Source organism: Choloepus didactylus, chromosome 19 (assembly GCF_015220235.1).
Source record: "Choloepus didactylus isolate mChoDid1 chromosome 19, mChoDid1.pri, whole genome shotgun sequence".
Lineage (NCBI taxonomy): Eukaryota > Metazoa > Chordata > Mammalia > Pilosa > Megalonychidae > Choloepus > Choloepus didactylus.
The window spans coordinates 33,138,538-33,155,709 of record NC_051325.1 but is presented as its reverse complement, the minus strand read 5'-3'; the positions used below and the strand labels follow the sequence as shown (position 1 = coordinate 33,155,709).

The 17,172-nt window shown below is 51.6% G+C and overlaps 1 protein-coding gene across 5 annotated transcripts in view; it reads left to right on the top strand.

Annotated features, from left to right (window-relative positions):
- The window catches only part of LOC119515354 (tyrosine-protein phosphatase non-receptor type substrate 1-like), a 43,558-nt gene that overhangs the window by 13,689 nt on the left and 12,697 nt on the right, over positions 1–17,172 (top strand). For all 5 annotated transcript variants that reach the window (XR_005213006.1, XM_037811208.1, XM_037811210.1 and 2 more), the window contains exons 3-6: positions 5,907–6,266; positions 11,418–11,732; positions 12,311–12,640; positions 14,641–14,748. Coding sequence is in view for 4 of the 5 variants with exons in the window: in XM_037811208.1 (XP_037667136.1) it covers positions 5,907–6,266; positions 11,418–11,732; positions 12,311–12,640; positions 14,641–14,748 (1,113 nt within the window). In the remaining variant the exon portion in view is untranslated. The remainder of the gene's footprint in view (positions 1–5,906; positions 6,267–11,417; positions 11,733–12,310; positions 12,641–14,640; positions 14,749–17,172) is intronic.

Sequence of the window (17,172 nt, the reverse complement as noted above, 5' to 3'; positions counted from 1 at the left end):
TGATGAGGTACTGCTATAAGAGAGGAGGATGATAAGCACCTAGCCTCCTGGGAATGGTGAATAATGACTTTGGTCAGGGAAGAGGGGACACCAAGTGGCCCCCTCCGTGGGACTGGGAGGGAGTGTCATCCTAATCGTCTTAGGATGCCGAGCCCTGGGCATTGCCAAGCTCCAGCCATGGGCCCCTGGGCCCCTTGTGTTTGTGGAAACCTGAGGGGTGGCCTTTATCCTGTTCCTTGCCTCCCATTTTAACAGCCGTTCCTTCCCCAGTGGGCCGCTTTCGGTTGTCGCCTTGGTGCCACTGCTTCTAGGGATGGGCAAGCTCCCGTGCGAGTGGCAGGGAACATTTCAGTTCCGTTCTCTCGGCCCCGGGGCCGGCTCATGGAGGAATGACTCCCAGGGGTCACGGTGGCCTGTCTCCCTCCCAGCAAGTTGGGTTCTAAGTTGAGTAGGTTTTCCCATTAGAAAAAGCATCTATGCTTATTTTTCCACTTCCTCTGGAGATTGTCTTCGCCTTTTTTTTTAACCTCAAAAGTCACGTGAACATTGTAAAAAAATAAATAAATAACCTTTTTCCCAGCGCGATGGTCAATTCCCAGCCCCATCTCACCGCATCTCTTGGCAGCTTTTGACCCAGGTGATCCCGCCCTCCTTGGCCTGATTGAGGAAGAGAAAGGAGGCTGGGGTGGTGGGAACTAAGGGGAGTCACGGGGAGGGGACAGGAGGTGGCGGCAGAGCCACCAGCGGGAGCCACAGCATGGCTTAGGGGGTTGGGATTTACTCCAAGTGTCGTCATGTGAGTTATTCTTTTAAAACCTATTTTCACTGCTAGTGTGCAGGCTCTGTGAGGGCAGGTTCCACAGCCGTCCCGCTGCCCCTAGCTCAGACCCTGGCCTGTGGTGGGAGTTTAGTAATTAGTTATCGGCTGCCCCATGCTGTGGGCCCCCAGCCTGCTGCTGATAGGAGTTCCTCACAATGCACGGGGCAGGTGCCACCTGCTCTCCTGATTTCTCCTGTTGGAAAACTTAGTCACATGTTTTATTCCTTTAATTTTTCCCCAAAAGTAATAAACTTTCATTGCAAAACAAACAACAAAAAAGCATAGTGGAAGACTTAAGTATATTGTTTAAAACATGCCCTTCTCCCATTTCCTAGCACTAACACACTGAAACTTTTGGTGTTTGTTGTTCAATCAGTCACTGAATCAGCAAATATTTATTGAGAATCTACTCTGGACCCAGTACTCTATTGGGATCTGGGGGAATATCAGTGAACAAAACAGATAAAATCCCTGAGAGAGGGGCCATTCCAACAATGAACACATATGTGGCATACATATTACATGAATAGACTTCTTAAAATGAAATGAGATACTATAAAAATTCTTGGTTCTTCTAGTTTAGAAAATCTGGGGAAAAAAGCCCAAAAACCTCAAAGTAGAAGAATAAAAAAAGAACAGCCCCATTGGTTTTAGAGTCATGATCTGAAGAGAGTTGTGTATTACAGCTTTGTATATAATACCTGGCAGTTGTTTATATATATTTATGTATATTTTTACTTTACAAAGTTATGATCATACTGAGAGTAGTTTCCCTTCATCTCTTTATTGCACAAGTTATGCATCATGTTTATTTAAAAAGAAAAACAGAAATTACAAACAAAAGCAAAATCTCTTGTAAATCTACCACTCAAAATTAATCACTGCCAATCTTTAATGTCATATAGGCATTTTTTTTTTCAAAACTAGAAGTCTGGGATTGCATATCGCTTGGTTAACTGCCTCTGCTCTTGTAATGTAATTCCATGTCCATAATTATAATTATACCTCATCATTTTTTGTGGCTATAGACTTGGCCATAATGTGGCTTCACCAAAATAGGATCAACCAGCCTCCTTTCCTTGAACTTTAGGTTATTTCCAAGTTTTCATTTTTGTAAGAACACCTTCATGAATGAAGCTAAATACACACTTCTTAGTTTTCTGGAGGTATGACTTTATATTGTTTTTATTCACTTGTATTTTTTAAATTAAATTCAGTTTTATTGAATTATATTCACATACGATACAGTCATCCATGGTGTACAATCAACTGTTCACAGTGCCATCGTATAGTTGTGCATTCATCACCCCAATCTATTTTTGAACATTTTCCTTACATCAGAAAGAATCAGAATAAGAATAAAAAATAAAAGTAAAAAAGAACACCCAAATGATCCCCCCCATGCCACCCTATTTTTCATTTAGTTTTTTGTCCCCATTTTTCTACTCCTCCATCCATACACTGGATAAAGGGAGATTCACTCATATTTTAACTATACCAAAATGTTGATTGTTATCTTTGATGATATATGAGATTAGTTTGTTCTTGTACTTTTTTGTTTTCTCTAAATGCTTTGCAATGAACAATATTATTCTAAATTATACAATAAAAAATTTCCATATTATCATGGTTTTCATGGCAATGGCCTTTTATGGCTGCCCGCAAGTCCTTGTAGGGGATAGGCCAGAATTCACTTAACCAACCCCTATCCTTGGCCATTTGGACTTTCCCCCCAGTTTTTTGAAGATCACTAGCAGAATGCTTACGCCGTATTTGGGGTTATGTCCTCAGGTGAAGTCCCAGAGGTGGGATGGCCCGGCTGAAGGCCAGGCCACAGTTTTCACACCTTTGGTACATCCTGCCAAACTGTTTTCCCCAAAGGACGTTCCAGTTTCCACTCCCATCAGCAGCACGCAAGATCGCCTGCACAGCCCCCTCTTCTCCTGAGATGTTTCAGGCCCCGGACAGTCGCTCTCCCTGCCAAGAGGGCAGCACAGAGCAGAAATGGTTTCGGTGAAGCCAACAGGACTACCCTAGGCTCAGAAGCACAGGAGCAAATTTTAACAAGCCCCATTCCCAGAACAGAACCTGCGGAGGAAAAGAAAAGGAAAAGAAAAGAAAAAAGGGGTGGGAAGAGAGAGGGAGAAGGAGAGGGAAAGAAAAGAAAGAAAGAAATTCTGCTGGGGGAAAAAAAAAAACCACACATATACACAGATTAAAATAATATTTGGCACTTATGTCGCACTTTTAAAATTTTTCAAACGCTTTATAAACACTAGCTAATTAATTAAGCTGTCTAAATCGGGCTACAGTTGGTGGAGAGAGCTCAAGAGGAGCTAAAAAAAAAAGGGGGGGGATCCAGCCCCACACAACTCCAGATTTTATTGTCGCCTGCTTGGGGTGTGATTACAGGCCTCCGGCTGCACCACAAGAATAGCCCTGCTCCAACAAGCCGCTCGCCTGACTCCGCAGCCACCTCCCGCTCACACGCTCTCCCCCAACTGCTGACTCACAGCCGCGTGTGATGTTATTGATAAGGATAATAATAACTGCCACTGCTTGTGCGATCTGGGAGCCAGGCTCAGCCTGACCCAGGCTTGTCCTGTCTCCTGGGTATGCCAGTTGAGCTCCAGGTAACATATGAAGAGGAGGCTCAGAGAGGAGATTTGCCCAGGATCACAGAGCAAGTAAATCCCTTCATTCATTCATTCATTCATTGCTTCCTTCATTCAGCGTATAGATATTGAAGGCCTAGGGTGTGCCAGACACTGTTCTAGGCAGGGAGTTGGAAAAAGTCCCTGGTGGATCTTCCATCCTAGTGGGAGAATATGACACTCAAGAGACCATCAAATATATAGATAATGTGTCTATGATAATAATGGGGACAGGGACCAGAATGTAACAAGCTCTTCCTGTGCAGCAGGTGCTTAGGTACAACTGTATCCTAGTCCTTGTGACTATCCTGGGGTAGATGTCATACCCCACTTTACAGATGATGGAATTGAGGCCCAGAGAGGGTGAGAACTGGGCTGGCCAGGAGGGAACTGGGGTTCTCCACAGGCCTCCTGGCCCCAGAGCCTGGCTGCTTTCAAGCAGCATTTCATGTGTCCAGTCTCTGAGGCCAAAATGCAGACCCACTGGGGATGTTCCTGGTTCAGTGCTGTTGGCAGCTGCTGGGGCTGCCTCTGATGCCACCGGCTTGCCCTGGCCTTGGCCTTGGTGTGCCTGGACTTCTGGTGTCTCTCCCACACTTTGCCACCAGCCCCGTCCCTCTTGGGCTGGGCGATGCTGGCCCGCCTGCCTTCCCTGGGCCCGGATGTCCTCCCCTGTGCTGTGAGAACTAGGCCACCCTCAGGCTGGCACTCAGAGGCTCTGCTCACCTGCCGTGAGAACAGGCCCCAGGGTGTTCCTGGCTGGGGAGTCAGGCCAGGGTGAAGCCAGGGCCCCGGGCTGGAGGGCCAATCCACAAGGTCCCCACTGCCCTGGCCAGAGCTGAAGGAGGCTGCTAGGAGTCTCTGCAGCCTCTCCGTCTGATGCCCAAGGCGAAGGGTCCTGGGTGGGGCAGAACTTGCCCAAGGTCACATGGCGGCAGTGGAGAGCTCAGGCCCAGCCCCGGTCCCTGCCCACAAGGCTGCCTCCACTCCTGGCCATGTCTTCCCCATTCTCTCTTCCCTCCAGTCCATCTCTGTCATTCTGTCTCTATCTGCATGTCTGTCTCTCCCTCTGTCCTCTGTTTCTCCCTGGTCTTTCTGATCTGTCTCTTTCCTTTGCTTTCTCCCCTGCACCCCCTTGTTCAGAACTGGGGTCCTGGCCATGTCCTGCTCACTCAGTCCCTGAGCATTTCACAGCAACTTTGCCTGCCTGCCCATCTCCCTGGCTTCGTCCTCCCTCCTCCCCCCAGTCCCCTCTACCTGGGATCCCTGTCTCTTATGCCCAGGGGTCTCCCATTTGGACCTCAGGCCCCTCCTGACAGCCAACCTCCAGGTCTCCTTCCAGCTGCCCAGCCCGGGATCCCGTGCGGACTGGACTGGGTCCAGCTCCTCTGTGTGTTCCCAGCACCCAGCGCGGGCCTGGTCTGCGGGGGCACCAGGAGGGGCAGCTGGGAATGAAGTCTGAACCGCAGCCCCTCCCCGCAGAGTCATTGTGTAGAACTGCACCCACATGCTCAGCAGCGGGCTCAGGGACTTCTACATGTGTCTCCTTTTCCTTTCAGGACAAAATAAGAGGGTGGGGAGAGTGTTTTGCCCATCTTGTAGATGGGCAAACTGAGGCTCGAAATTGATGGATAAATTAGGATAATGTGTGAGTAAGTCATCAGGCCAGGCCTGGTGACTCCAGAGACCAGATTCTTCTGTTTGACACTGTCCCTGATGGAGGCTTATCTGGTCCTTGCAAGATCCATCAAGATGGGGTCTTAGTAAATGCTTTACAGGTGAGAGAGCTCAGAGAGCAGGAAGGGGACACGGCCACACTGACGGAGCACTCACAGCCATGTGTGCTGGCCAGGGGCCCCATTTTACCCTCGGTCACCCCAGGGATTACTCAAGGTCTGCAGCCGTGAGCTACCCAGCCAGGACTCAAACCCAAGTATTCCAACTTGAAACCCTGTATTGTTTCCACTGAACCTCAGCCTGGACGAGCCCCAAAATGGGGAGTACAGCTTCCTTTTCATGGGTCCTGCTTCCTGGGCCAGGCCAGAACCAGAACCTCAACTCATGTGGGAGCCCCATGCAGGCCACGCTGCCACACACCTCTGAGCCTTTGCCCAGGCTGTTCCCTTTGTCGGGAACACCTTGCCCCCTTCTTCCACGCTCAGAAGTGAGTTCTGGGCCCAGCTCAGATGTGGTTCTTCCAGAGAAGGCTCAGGCCCTCTACTCAGGCTGGGTTCTGGCCTGTGCTCTGCCATGCCCCCTAACCTCTCTGTGCCTCAGCTTCCTTGTTGTGAGGATTAAATGAGATGGTTCATGCAGCGTGCTGTGCACAAGGCCAGCTCATGCTCTGCACTCAGTAAATGAAAGCTGTTGATAAACACTCGAGAAACACCAGAGCAGGGAGGACGAATAAACTGCTCTGCATTTCCCTCCAGGAGCGGCAGGACAGGAGGAGAAGGAGCTGCAGGTGACTCAGCCTGACAAGTCAGTGTCGGTCAAAGCCGGGGAGTCGGTCACCCTGCGTTGCATCCTGTCCTCTCTGCGGCCCCCCGGGGACGTCAAGTGGTTCAAGGGGGCTGAGCCAGGCCGGGAATTAATCTACGAATTCAAAGGAGGCCAATTCCCCCGAGTAAAAACTGTTAGAGACACCACAAAGGGAGGCAACATGGACTTTTCCATCCGCATCAGTAACATCACCCCGTCTGACACCGGCACCTACCACTGTGTGAAGTTCCAGAAAGGGACCCCAGACACGGAGTACAAGTCTGGTCCCGGCACCCGGGTGTCCGTGAGTGGTGAGTACGTCAGGGGCTCCTTCGTCCCGGGTGTGTGAGAGTAAAGCAATAGTGAAGCCCTCCGTTCTCTGAGCAATTGAGCATCAGGTGTGGGGTGAGGGCTTGTATTCGTGGTCTCATTTCACCCCCTTTTATAGACCAGGGAGGTTGAGGCCCAGAGGTGTCGTGTTGTTTGCTCAAGGCCCCTCGGCTGGTAAAAGCTGGAGAAGGTCTGGGACCCGAGTCTGCCTGGCTCCAAAGACCCTGCCTTTTCCAATCTGGTCCCACCTTTGATCCACAGAGGAGGGAGCTGAAGGGTGAGTGATCGGGCAGGCCCAAGGCCCAAATTCACCTCCAGAGAGGGACCCCTGCAGTGTGGGGGTCTCCTCTTTATTCTGCAAACATTTGCAGGGAGCCCCCTGGGTGCCAGGCCCTGCTCTTGGCGCTGTGGCATCAGGAATGAACACAGCAGGCCAGAGCTCTCCTCCTTGAAGCTCAGGTTGTCTTCCCCTGCAGTGAGGGGAGAGTCCAGGCCAGGGTAGGGGAGGATGTGTGTTCATTTATTGCTCAGAAACTTCTCACCCAGGAGAAATTCCTGAGACATGAGGATTCCCTGTTGAAGTTTGGTTGGATGAGGTACCAAGAGGCTGTCAGGAAATCCCCTGTGGGCTGGGGACAGACTCAGCCATGCAGTCACTGGAGGCTGCAAGCAGAGGAGGGTCTTCTTGGGGTCCCTCACCCAGGAAGGGGTTCCCCGTGTGGGAGACTCAGGGGCCCCACTTGAGGCCCCAAAGAACATGTGCATTTGGGGTTTCCTGCCAGAGGCCCAGATGCCCTTTCCACCTCCTAAGTCCTGGGATGTCAGTGCATGAAGGGCCTTTAGACAGCACCCATCCCACCCCCCACTTAGAGAGGGGAGCCTGAGGACAGGAGCAACAAGGGCCTTGCCCACCATCCCCTGGCAAGTTGCTGATGGACTTGGACTGGAACACAGATCCAGTTCCAGGCCAAGATTCTACTGCCCCAGCTGTGGACACTCTTCCCATCAAAGAGCCCCATGCATAGCAGGTGCTGAATTAAAGCTCGTTGAACTGAACCCTTGAGCAGGGAGCTGGCAGTTCTCCTCATCCATTTCCCAAATGTGCAGAAGGCCTCCCCCTCATAAATCCATTGGTGATTGGAAAACCCCTCTCAAACCTTAGGGGCCACATTCCATATCAGTACACGTGGAGATGCTGCCTTGTTTTTAACGGCTGCATAAAACCCCATCATATGGAAATACCATCATTGTTTCCTTGTCTCCTGTTGATGAATATTTAAGATGTTCCCCATCTTGGGCTGTTGGAGCAATGCTGCAGAGGATGACCTTGCAGATGTGTCCTTCTTCTCAAGTGGGAGATGCCCTCCAGAAGGGCACTGTTGTCTCAGAGAGCATGTACATTTTGATTTCTGTGGATGTTACCAGATTTCCATTCTGGATGCTGAAGCAGTCAAGTCAGCCCCCAACACCTGGACATAGGCCAGGCCAGGGGCTTGGTCCACAGTTTACAGATATGACAGATGAAGAGACTGAACGTCCAGGTGGTACAGCCTTTTCCCTTCTCTAAGCAGTCATACTTAGTGACTCATCTGGGACACCTATCAGCTAGTTACTAGTCCAGTGCTCACTCCTCTTTGCTGTGCTCTCTTCCTAAATGATTCCCTGGACAAGAGGGAGGGAGGCTTTGAGGGGGCAGGGAGCCACTGTATGCCAGACCTTGCCCAGCACTGTCTGTTATGGTTGGCATTGACTCCTTATAGCTAATCCTATGAGGGACAGGCCATGCTGTGCCCCTTTTACAGATGAGGATGCTGAGTCTCAGAGAGGGGCAGGGAGGAAGTTGAGATCTGAACCCCAAACAGCCTGACTCCACTGCCCCTGCTCTCTGCATCACCCTGCAGCGCTGGTCTAAGGGTGGAAAAATGCTCCAGCCCTCTCCTTTAAAAATCTTGCTTTGTTCTGTTTTATAGCAATAAGAATTAAAAAAAGAAAAAAACTCCTGTGGGGGTGGAGGGTCTAGCTTTATACCCCAGATCACAGAGATGCAGCCAATGTCTCATTTTCTGTCGAAACTTTCCCAAGGCACGTCTCAGCACAAGAGCATTTAGGAAGCTTTGCTCCCCATTGTGGGGATGTTGCTCCTTCCCTGAGCGGCCCCGGGAGCAGGCCCTGCAGAGAGCTTTAGTGGAACAGAGTCGGGGCCTGTCGCGATCCCAGCAGACAACGTGCTGCCCCCACTTCATGGCCCTGACGAAGAAGGAATGCTGAGAAGAAGGTTTCTCTAGAGGGTACTCGGGGTCCCCTGTGACCAGAGTTTATATTCCAGACACAGGTGGTCAGGAGCTCGTTTTCTTCCCTTCGTTGCTGCCACAGGCGACCGGGCCTGGGGGCTCAGCAGGGCAACCCCTCCCTGTAATGAGTAAAGTCAGGGAACTCACGGGGACAGAGGAGGGTGGCTCAGTGTCGGGGCTTGTGAGGGTGGGGCACAAGAAAGCTCAGGGGGCTGCAGGAAATACCCCCAGGACCCCCTCCATCCCGCTGAGCCTCAGTGTTCTCATCTGTGAATGGGGTTAAGCAAGGGCTCCTTTAGGAGATTGAATGGATTCTCATGTGAAGCACCTCACGCAGCGTGGGTCCCAGAAATTTGAGTTACCTTACTGAGCCCCGGTTTCCTCATTTGTAGAATACGGATAACCACACAGACCTTTCCAGTAAATGATGGCTGTTGTCAGACCAAGGCTGTGTGATCTTAGACAAGTCTGGATTTCCCTCAAATCCTCAGTTTCCCAATCTGTGAAATGGTGCTGGTCATGGCTACCATTTGGGGATTCTGTGAAGACTGGAGAGGACGTGTGTAGGGCCCTGGATTGTGCTGGGGTTCGGGTCATCACTGGGTGTCAGTAGTGCAGTGGGTAGGAGAGCAGGGGCTGTGGGTTCAAATCAAGATGTTCCCCATCTTGGGCTGTTGGAGCAATGCTGCAGAGGATGACCTTGCACATGTGTCCTTCTACTCAAGTGGGAGATGCCCTCCGGAAGGGCACTGTTGTCTCAGAGAGCATGTACATTTTGATTTCTGTGGTGATGACCTGTCCCTCCACCCCAGGGCCTCTGCATCCTCGTCTCCGATGATAACACCGACCTCCTAGAGAATCCCATGTGCTGGTGACAGCTCCTTGGGGACCTGAGTGTGAGGCGTGAACTCCCTCCATGCACACGCTTCGGGCCAAGAACTGGCCTCCGAGGAGGGGAAGCCCAGACAAAGCCCTGCTGAGACCCCAGCTTCACTGCTGTGCGCCTCCCACCTTTCCCCAAGTTTGCGTCTATACAGGCACCTGAATCCCAACAAACCCTCACTTTTCAGGCTCAGGACCCTCCCTGCCTCGACACACCAAATGTCACCCATGAAATCTGTTCTCTTCTCCTTTCAAAATGCTGCCAGTTTCACTAAATAGCTAGTCTGGGGGGAAATGCCTGTAACCTTGTTTGTGTTTTCAAAACCAATTCACCAAACTTGTTTCCAAAGGGGATTATTTTAAAAAGAGGGAGCAAATCATCATTTGGTGGTTTCTCCTGCTTTTTCATTTGGCTTTTTCATGGCAGCTGCAAGGAGCAGGATGTGAGACTTCTCTTGCTGGTTTTTCTATGCTTTTCTTGTGCCCTCTTACTGCCTGAAGGATGAATATGGAGTTAAGAACTAGTAGCAGCCAGATGTTATTAACATCTTAATAACTGTTGTTCTTTATTAGGCCCCTACTGTATGCCTGGCTCTGTGTTTTACATCCATCACCTCTAACCTTATCAGGTTGGGGTTTTTAGCATTGTTTCTAGAAGCAGACACTGAGGCGGAGAAAGAACAGAGACGCAAGATGACCCAGCCCTTGGGGGTGGGGTGGTCAGCCTCCCCATTTGCCGCCGTGTGCCCTGCAAGCCTCCCTCTTCTCTTACCCTCATCCCATCCATGGGGACCCCACATGGACCCCGCACAGGGCTGGGGGGAACAAGGCCGGAGCCCCTGGGGAAGCAGCCCAGTGTCAGGCAGGCCAGAGCTGGCACTAAATAGTATCCGGTTTCAGGGTACCCTCCTTTTGGGGACATCTGGGCTGCTGCTCATTTTAGGACTTGACCTAGTCGAGTAACGCGTTCCTCACCAGGCCACAGAGGCTTTGCTGGGTGTCAGGAAGCCAGGTAAGCTCCTACCAGAGCAAATGTTTGTAGGACTTGCTGGCCGGTGACTGCTAGAGAAGGTGTTGGGTGATAATTAGCCATTTGGAGACACCAAAGCTCCTGTAGGACCCGTCCACGGGGAGAATCTGCCCTCAGCCCAGGACCAGGGCACAACTTCTCTGCGCTGCCTCGGCCTGAAGACGTCACCGTCCTTGGTTTTCTCAGCTCTTGGTGATCTCTAGTTTCAACCCAAAACTGACCAAGAAGAAAACTTCAGATTCAGAAAAATGTTCCTTTGCCCCCTCCCTTTCAAATTCAGAGCTTGGTGCAGCTGAGGGACCCCTGGAATGTTTGTGGGAAGAATGAAAACGGGCTCTGGCTATGAATAAAGTGTGGCTTCAAGGTAGATCAATGCTTGTTTATTTTGTTTAGCCTCTTCTGCATTTGTCGAAAGCAGAAGTGCCTGCATTGCCTCATTTCCCCCTCTCTGCGACCCCAACCCCGGCAGGAGGAATCCCACCCCCACCCCCACCCCTGACCCATTTACAGATGAGCTGACTGGGTCGGGCCTGGCTCCCCAGGTCAGGGCAGGGCTGGGCCACTCAGCTGACCCACTGCATCCCTCCCCCCATGCGCTCCTAGAGACGCTCGCTCTGAAATTGGTGAGGTTCAGGTGAGGCCAGTGGGATAGTGAACACAGGGGCAGTCGAGCGACATTTGGTTCCAGGCTAATCTCCTGGGTCCGAGGAAACCAGGCGGGCTCTGAACTCAGGCCTGGGATTCCATCATTCCTGCTCCTTGGCAGGCTCAGGGCCTCTGCTCCCTCCTCTGTGCGGTGGGGATGACACACCCCTCCCAGCACCAGAGCAGGGTCCACGGTCACAGAGAGGAAGACTCTCACCAGGGTCTTGGGCTCCACTGCTGCTCGTCACCATCATGCTTACTCTTTAAAATGCTCCTTCTTATAGCCAAACCCTCTCCCCCCGTGGTCTCGAGCTCCCCAGCAAGGACCACGACTGGGCAGACCGTGACCTTCACCTGCAAGTCCCACGGCTTCTCCCCCAGGAATGTCACCTTGACATGGTTCAAAAATGGGAACCAGCTCCCAGCCCTGCAGACCACCGTGGTGCCCCCGGACGACAGCGTCTCCTACAACATCTCCAGCAGAACCGAGGTGCAGCTGAGCCCAGGGGATGTCCGCTCCCAGGTCATCTGCGAGGTGGCCCACGACACCTTGCAGAGCCCTCTCCGTGGGACGGCCAACCTGTCAGAGTCCATCCGAGGTAGAGACCCGAGCACCCAGCCCCAGCCGCACCCCAACAAGGCTGCTCCCCTGGGTTACACTCCAGGGCTTGACTCGCCTGGGGTCTAATTCCTGGTTGTCCCTCCCAGGCCCTGCACCCACAAAGCACTGGGCACTCGGCCCTGCACTTCCCCTAATTGTTCTTTTAGTTAGCAGCTGTTAGTTGATGCCTGCCATGTGCCAACTGCCACGCTGGATGGTTTATTTTATTTCATTATCAGTGCCCTTTATTTTAACAACAGCAGCTGCAATTTTTGAGCCCCTACCCTGGTCAGTTCCCTGTGTGTTTGGTGATTTCATTTATTTTGTTACAAATATTTTGTTCAACTGCATGCCATTGATTTCACTCATTGTTACCCTAATGGGAGCTACCAGTCCTGGAGCACCTACTGTGTGCCCCATGCTCAGTGATTTCACTCATAGTACTTGAGCACCTGCTGCATGCCTGGCTCTGTCCTGGTGACTCCCTGCCTGTGGTGGTGGGAGCTCACCATCTCGAGCCCCTCCCCTGTGATCTGTCCATTCCCACGGTCAGAGCGTCTGCCTGTGCTGTTTCAGTTCCACCCACCTTGAAGATGGTGCAACACCCTGTGCCAGGGAACCAGGTGAACGTCACCTGCCAGGTGGAGAGGTTCTACCCCCAGAAAGCACAGCTGACCTGGCTGGAGAATGGAAACGTGTCCCGAACAGAAACAGCCCCGATCCCCGTAGAGAACAAGGATGGGACCTATAACCTGACGAGCTGGCTCCTGGTGAACTCGTCTGCCCACAGGGAGGACGTGGTGCTCACCTGCCAGGTGGAGCATGACGGACAGCCGGCGGTCAGCACACAGCAGACCCTGCAGGGCTCTGCCCACCAGAAGGACCTGGCTCCAGAAGCACCACCTGGTGAGGCCTCCACTCCACCCCACATGGCCCTCCTTAAATTGCACCTTAATTTTATCTTTGTCTATTACTGTTATAGTCGTAATCCGTGCTTATTATAGAATAATCCAGACATCTATGAAGTAAGATTTAAAAGCAAGCTACCTTCCCCCAAATCCCACATCCCAAAGGTCACCCACCATTGGTAAGACTTTGGTATATATCTTTATAGATCATTTTACATAAATGTGTGTTAAAGAAGGGAGGGAGGGAAGGGGAGGAGTGGGGAAGAAAGGAGAGGGAGGGAGGGAGATCATCCTTTTCACAGGGTCTTGCCTCCTGTTTTCCTCACTTAACAGTTGTTACATCACATCCCTCTTCTCTCTCTCCTCGCCTGCTCTCCCAGCTGCCCTGGGCGTCCTGTCCCAGGTCCATCCAACCATCCCACAGGGACAGGGGAAAGGGCAGAATTCAGGATGTTGTGGCTGCCTCAAGTGTGATCGATGCTGCAATGAACATCCTTGGACATATATCTCTTGAACATGTGACTCTTTCTGTGGGATGAGTTCCCAAAGCAGCATTTCCAGATCAAAGGGAATGCCTATTTAAGCCAGTAACACTGCCAGGTTGCCCTCTAAAAGGGCTGTACCGATGTACTCTCCTGGGAGAGTCAAATGGTGTCAGGGCATCATTTTCTCAGCCCCTTCCAGCCCGTCCTTCATGAATTTCCCCTCATTCTTTGAAATGGTACCACTGAGTTGGTGTTTCGGAGCCACTGGAACATTTCATTACCCCATCAGCATGGCTGATGGCTGGCACATAGCAGACCCTTTGAAAGGATTCGACTTGAGCCCAATTCTTTCCTCAAAGCATCCTTCAAGGAAAACAGGGAAGCTCTAAAGAAACCTTGCTTGATTTTCATGGATGAGCAGTGCACTGGGAGACAGGATGTCTGGATTTCCACTCTGGCTCTGAAACAGGCTTGCTGTGTGATCCTGGACAAGGCTGTGTCCCTCTCTGGGCCCCCATTTGCTCATGATAGTTTTGAAGGAGATGCGCTCATGACCTCTCAGCTCTGAGTCTCTGCTGGTGGGGACCATGATTGTCCCATTCAGTCCTGGAGTGTCAGGGCTGGGCACACAGCCTGGCATGCAGGAGGGACTCAGTAAACACTTTTAGAAAGGATGAAAGGGTTGGTTGGTTGGTTGGTTGGTTGGTTGGTTGGTTAATTGGTTGGTTGGTTAATTGGTTAGGTAGGTAGGTAATTAATCCTCAAAACTGTGTAAAAAGGTAGAGATTATCATTGGCCCCAATAACAGAAGAGGAAGTTAAAGGGTGAACACTTGCCCGAGGTCACACAGCTATTAAGGGGCGTTGATTTGAGCCCACATTTCTGTGACTTGGAGCTCTGGGCTGACAAGCCACAATGTTCTAGTCCTAGATCCCCTGCCAGCCAAGGAGCCAAGCCCTCTGCTCTCTACTTCAAGTCTCCTCAGTTCAGAGCTCCTATGTAAACTCCTAACCCCAGCGCACAAAGCCCAAGTCCCAGGAGCAGATCGGCGGACAGCCCCTGAGCTCTGCAGCGTCCAGAGTCCAGCAGCATGTCCTCCCAGTTCCCTGCCCGTCTCCTCCTCACCTCCACCCGCTCACACCTAACTGCGGATTCAGTTTCAGTGGATTTATGGTGCCCTTGTGTCTACTCTGTTGTTGACTCTAGATGAGAAAGAACAAGTTTCTGTTCCTTGGGAGTGAAATTTCTGTCGACAACCTGATTCCTCCATGGCTGTCAGCAACAAATATTTTCCCTCCGAGAACCTCACTGTCGTTTTTGCATTGCACACTGGACGCCTGCACGGGGAAGTGTGTGCAGGCCCGGGAACGTGCATGTGGCTCAAGACATCTGAGGATGCCCAGCCAGATGTTCTCACTTAACGATGCTGTTTAGTGGTGAAGGGAGTGGTGGGTTTTATCCTTCTCTGTTTCTAATCTGTGTACATGAAGCCTCTTTTCCGTGTGACCCCCAGGTAACTCTGGCAAGTGGAATATATTTATCGTGGTGGGCGTGGTGTGTGCCTTGCTGGTGGCCCTGCTGATCGCAGCCCTCTACCTCCTCCGAATCAGACAGAAGAAAGGTGCGTGGATTCCCCTCCGCTACTCCCTGAGAGTTTCAGCCATGGGCCATCCTTGTTTGGGTGACAAGTAGCTTAAACCAGAAGGACGTCCAGGTATTTCAGATAACTGCCAGTCCAGAGGTGGCAGTGCTGGGGTTGGTGTAGCAGCTTCACCTGGTTGGAGTCTAGGTTGTTAACTCCTGTACTGGCCTTCTCCTCGTGGTTGCAAGGTGGCTGTAGTTGCTCCAGGCCTCACGTCCTGAAGGGACCACCCACTGATGTGGGAGTCAGGGAGCTGCCAGGGTGGCGAGATGGGACTCACCTGGCCTATCTCAGAGAGCAAATGATATTTCTCAGGAGTCCCCGACAAACTTCTGCTTTCCTCTTCCATGCCCAGGTGATGTGCCCAGCCCCCCAGACAGGTGGCTAGAAGGGAATGGGATAATCTCACCACCTCCCTCCAAGGCTGTCGGGAGGATTAAAGGGGTGACTACAGGTAACATGTTAGAAAAGTGTGTGGCAGGCAGCCAGTCCTCAGTAAGTGTTAGCTCCTGCACTGTGTTGTATGTGAGTCACCTCCTGAGCCCCCCTCTCACACTGGCAAGGTGTGTGGGCTCTGACTCTGTGGCAGAAGGGTACAGGTTCAAATCCAGGGCATCTTCCCTTGTTTCTGTGCATGTGTGTGTGTGCATGCATGAGTTGTATGTAAATGACTGGGCACTTGTGTGTGTGGTTGTTGCTGTGGCAAGGCCCTGACTTTGGAGTTAGACAAGCCAGGGTCCAAGACCCTCACTGCATATGCGGAACAATCAGATTGGCCTCAACTTGCCTCAGTTTCCCCTTTTGTAAAATGGGTTCAGCATGCCTACCTCAGAGGATAGTTAGGAGAACCCTATCAGCTCCTTGTGTTGATGGGTCTGGCACACAATAAGACCTCCATAAATACCTGTTCTCTCTCTGCTCTTGGAAGAGACAATTCCAAGCTGGTGCTCCTGAAATTTTTTGACTACCAGAGATAGAAATACATTTCACATCTCAACCCAGAACACACACACTCCTATGTATAAAATAGAAACTCTGATGTTGTCTTTTTCGTCGAATTCTGTTCTGTTTTCTTTTAAAAGAGGTTAGTCGTAACGTGCTGTGTGCCATGGCCTATAAACTGGAAAATGCCATCCTGAGCTGCCTTTTTTGCACCTGGTCCCCCAGGCCAAGCTTGGACAGGCATGTAGTACATGCATCTGTCACACCTCCCTCCGTAACCCCTCCACCTGTGGCCCCACATTTCCCTCTCTCCTGGGCTGGCTGTGAAGACCTTTTGTATCCCCTTCGGGTCTGGCATTTAGAAGACCTCCCATCAGGGTGGGACACAGGGTCCCTCGCCACCAGGTGACAAGCCAGCCTATCTGATGGTGTGTTTGTGGTGGTCATTAATCAAATCCCAGCCACCCTTTTTGAGGCTCTGCCCCCAGCACCCTGCCAGGCCCCTGGCCCACAGAATCTCATTCCCGAGGGGTCAGACATCAGCGGCCAGGGGTTCCAGAGGAGGAACCGGGGGTTTGGAGAACTGCAGGCACTCGTGACGCTGCACAGCCCCATGTGGAACTCGGTCCTCACTGCAGACCTCTGGGTTGGTATCACTAATCCCACTTTACAGAAGAGGAAACTGAGGCACAGGAGGTGATAAAGTTTGCTCAGGGCCTCCCCGCTGGAAAGTGGTGGAGCCAGGAATGAAACCCAGGCAGCAGGTTTCCAGGGGCCATACTCAGGACTACTCTGAATTCTACCTCCACCCTCATGAGACACCCCTTCTCCTGGGCCCTGGGGGTCAGACTAGGTGTCCTGCCCCATCAGTCCACCACGACTCAACACACCTGATGAAATGTGACCTCGGTCTCCTCGCCTGTAAAGTGGGGGCAATCAGTGTTCCGTCATTGGGTTCCCCGGATGACTCATGTCCCAGCACTTTGCAGCCCACTAGCCTCCAATCAGACAATAGATGCCAAGCTGCAGCCTTCCCAACTGGCACTGTTCACCTCAGGATCAGCACCAAGTGTTAACCTGGAAGCAAGAATTCTTTCACTGTTGCAGCCTCCAGCCTGTTAAAGTGCGGTGCAGAGCACAATTGAGTGTGCATGTTGCTTTATAATTACAGTTTAACAGTGAAATCCAAGTCAAACAGTTGCTGAACCTCAGAGGCTTCTCTGCAGGATGCCCCATATTACAGATTTAAAACCCCTGAACCAGATGGACCCTTTCTTCCCTCCAAAGTCCTCTTTTTGGAGAGTGGTTGACATGTAAATAAATGAATACCCAGCCCAATCCTGCAAGTGATGGAGGGAACAGCCAAGCGCAGAGAGGGGGAATGGAATGGCCCACCCAGAGTCACACAGCAAGTTGGTAGCAGAACCAGGATCCAAACTTGGCTCCCCCAACTCCCAGCCC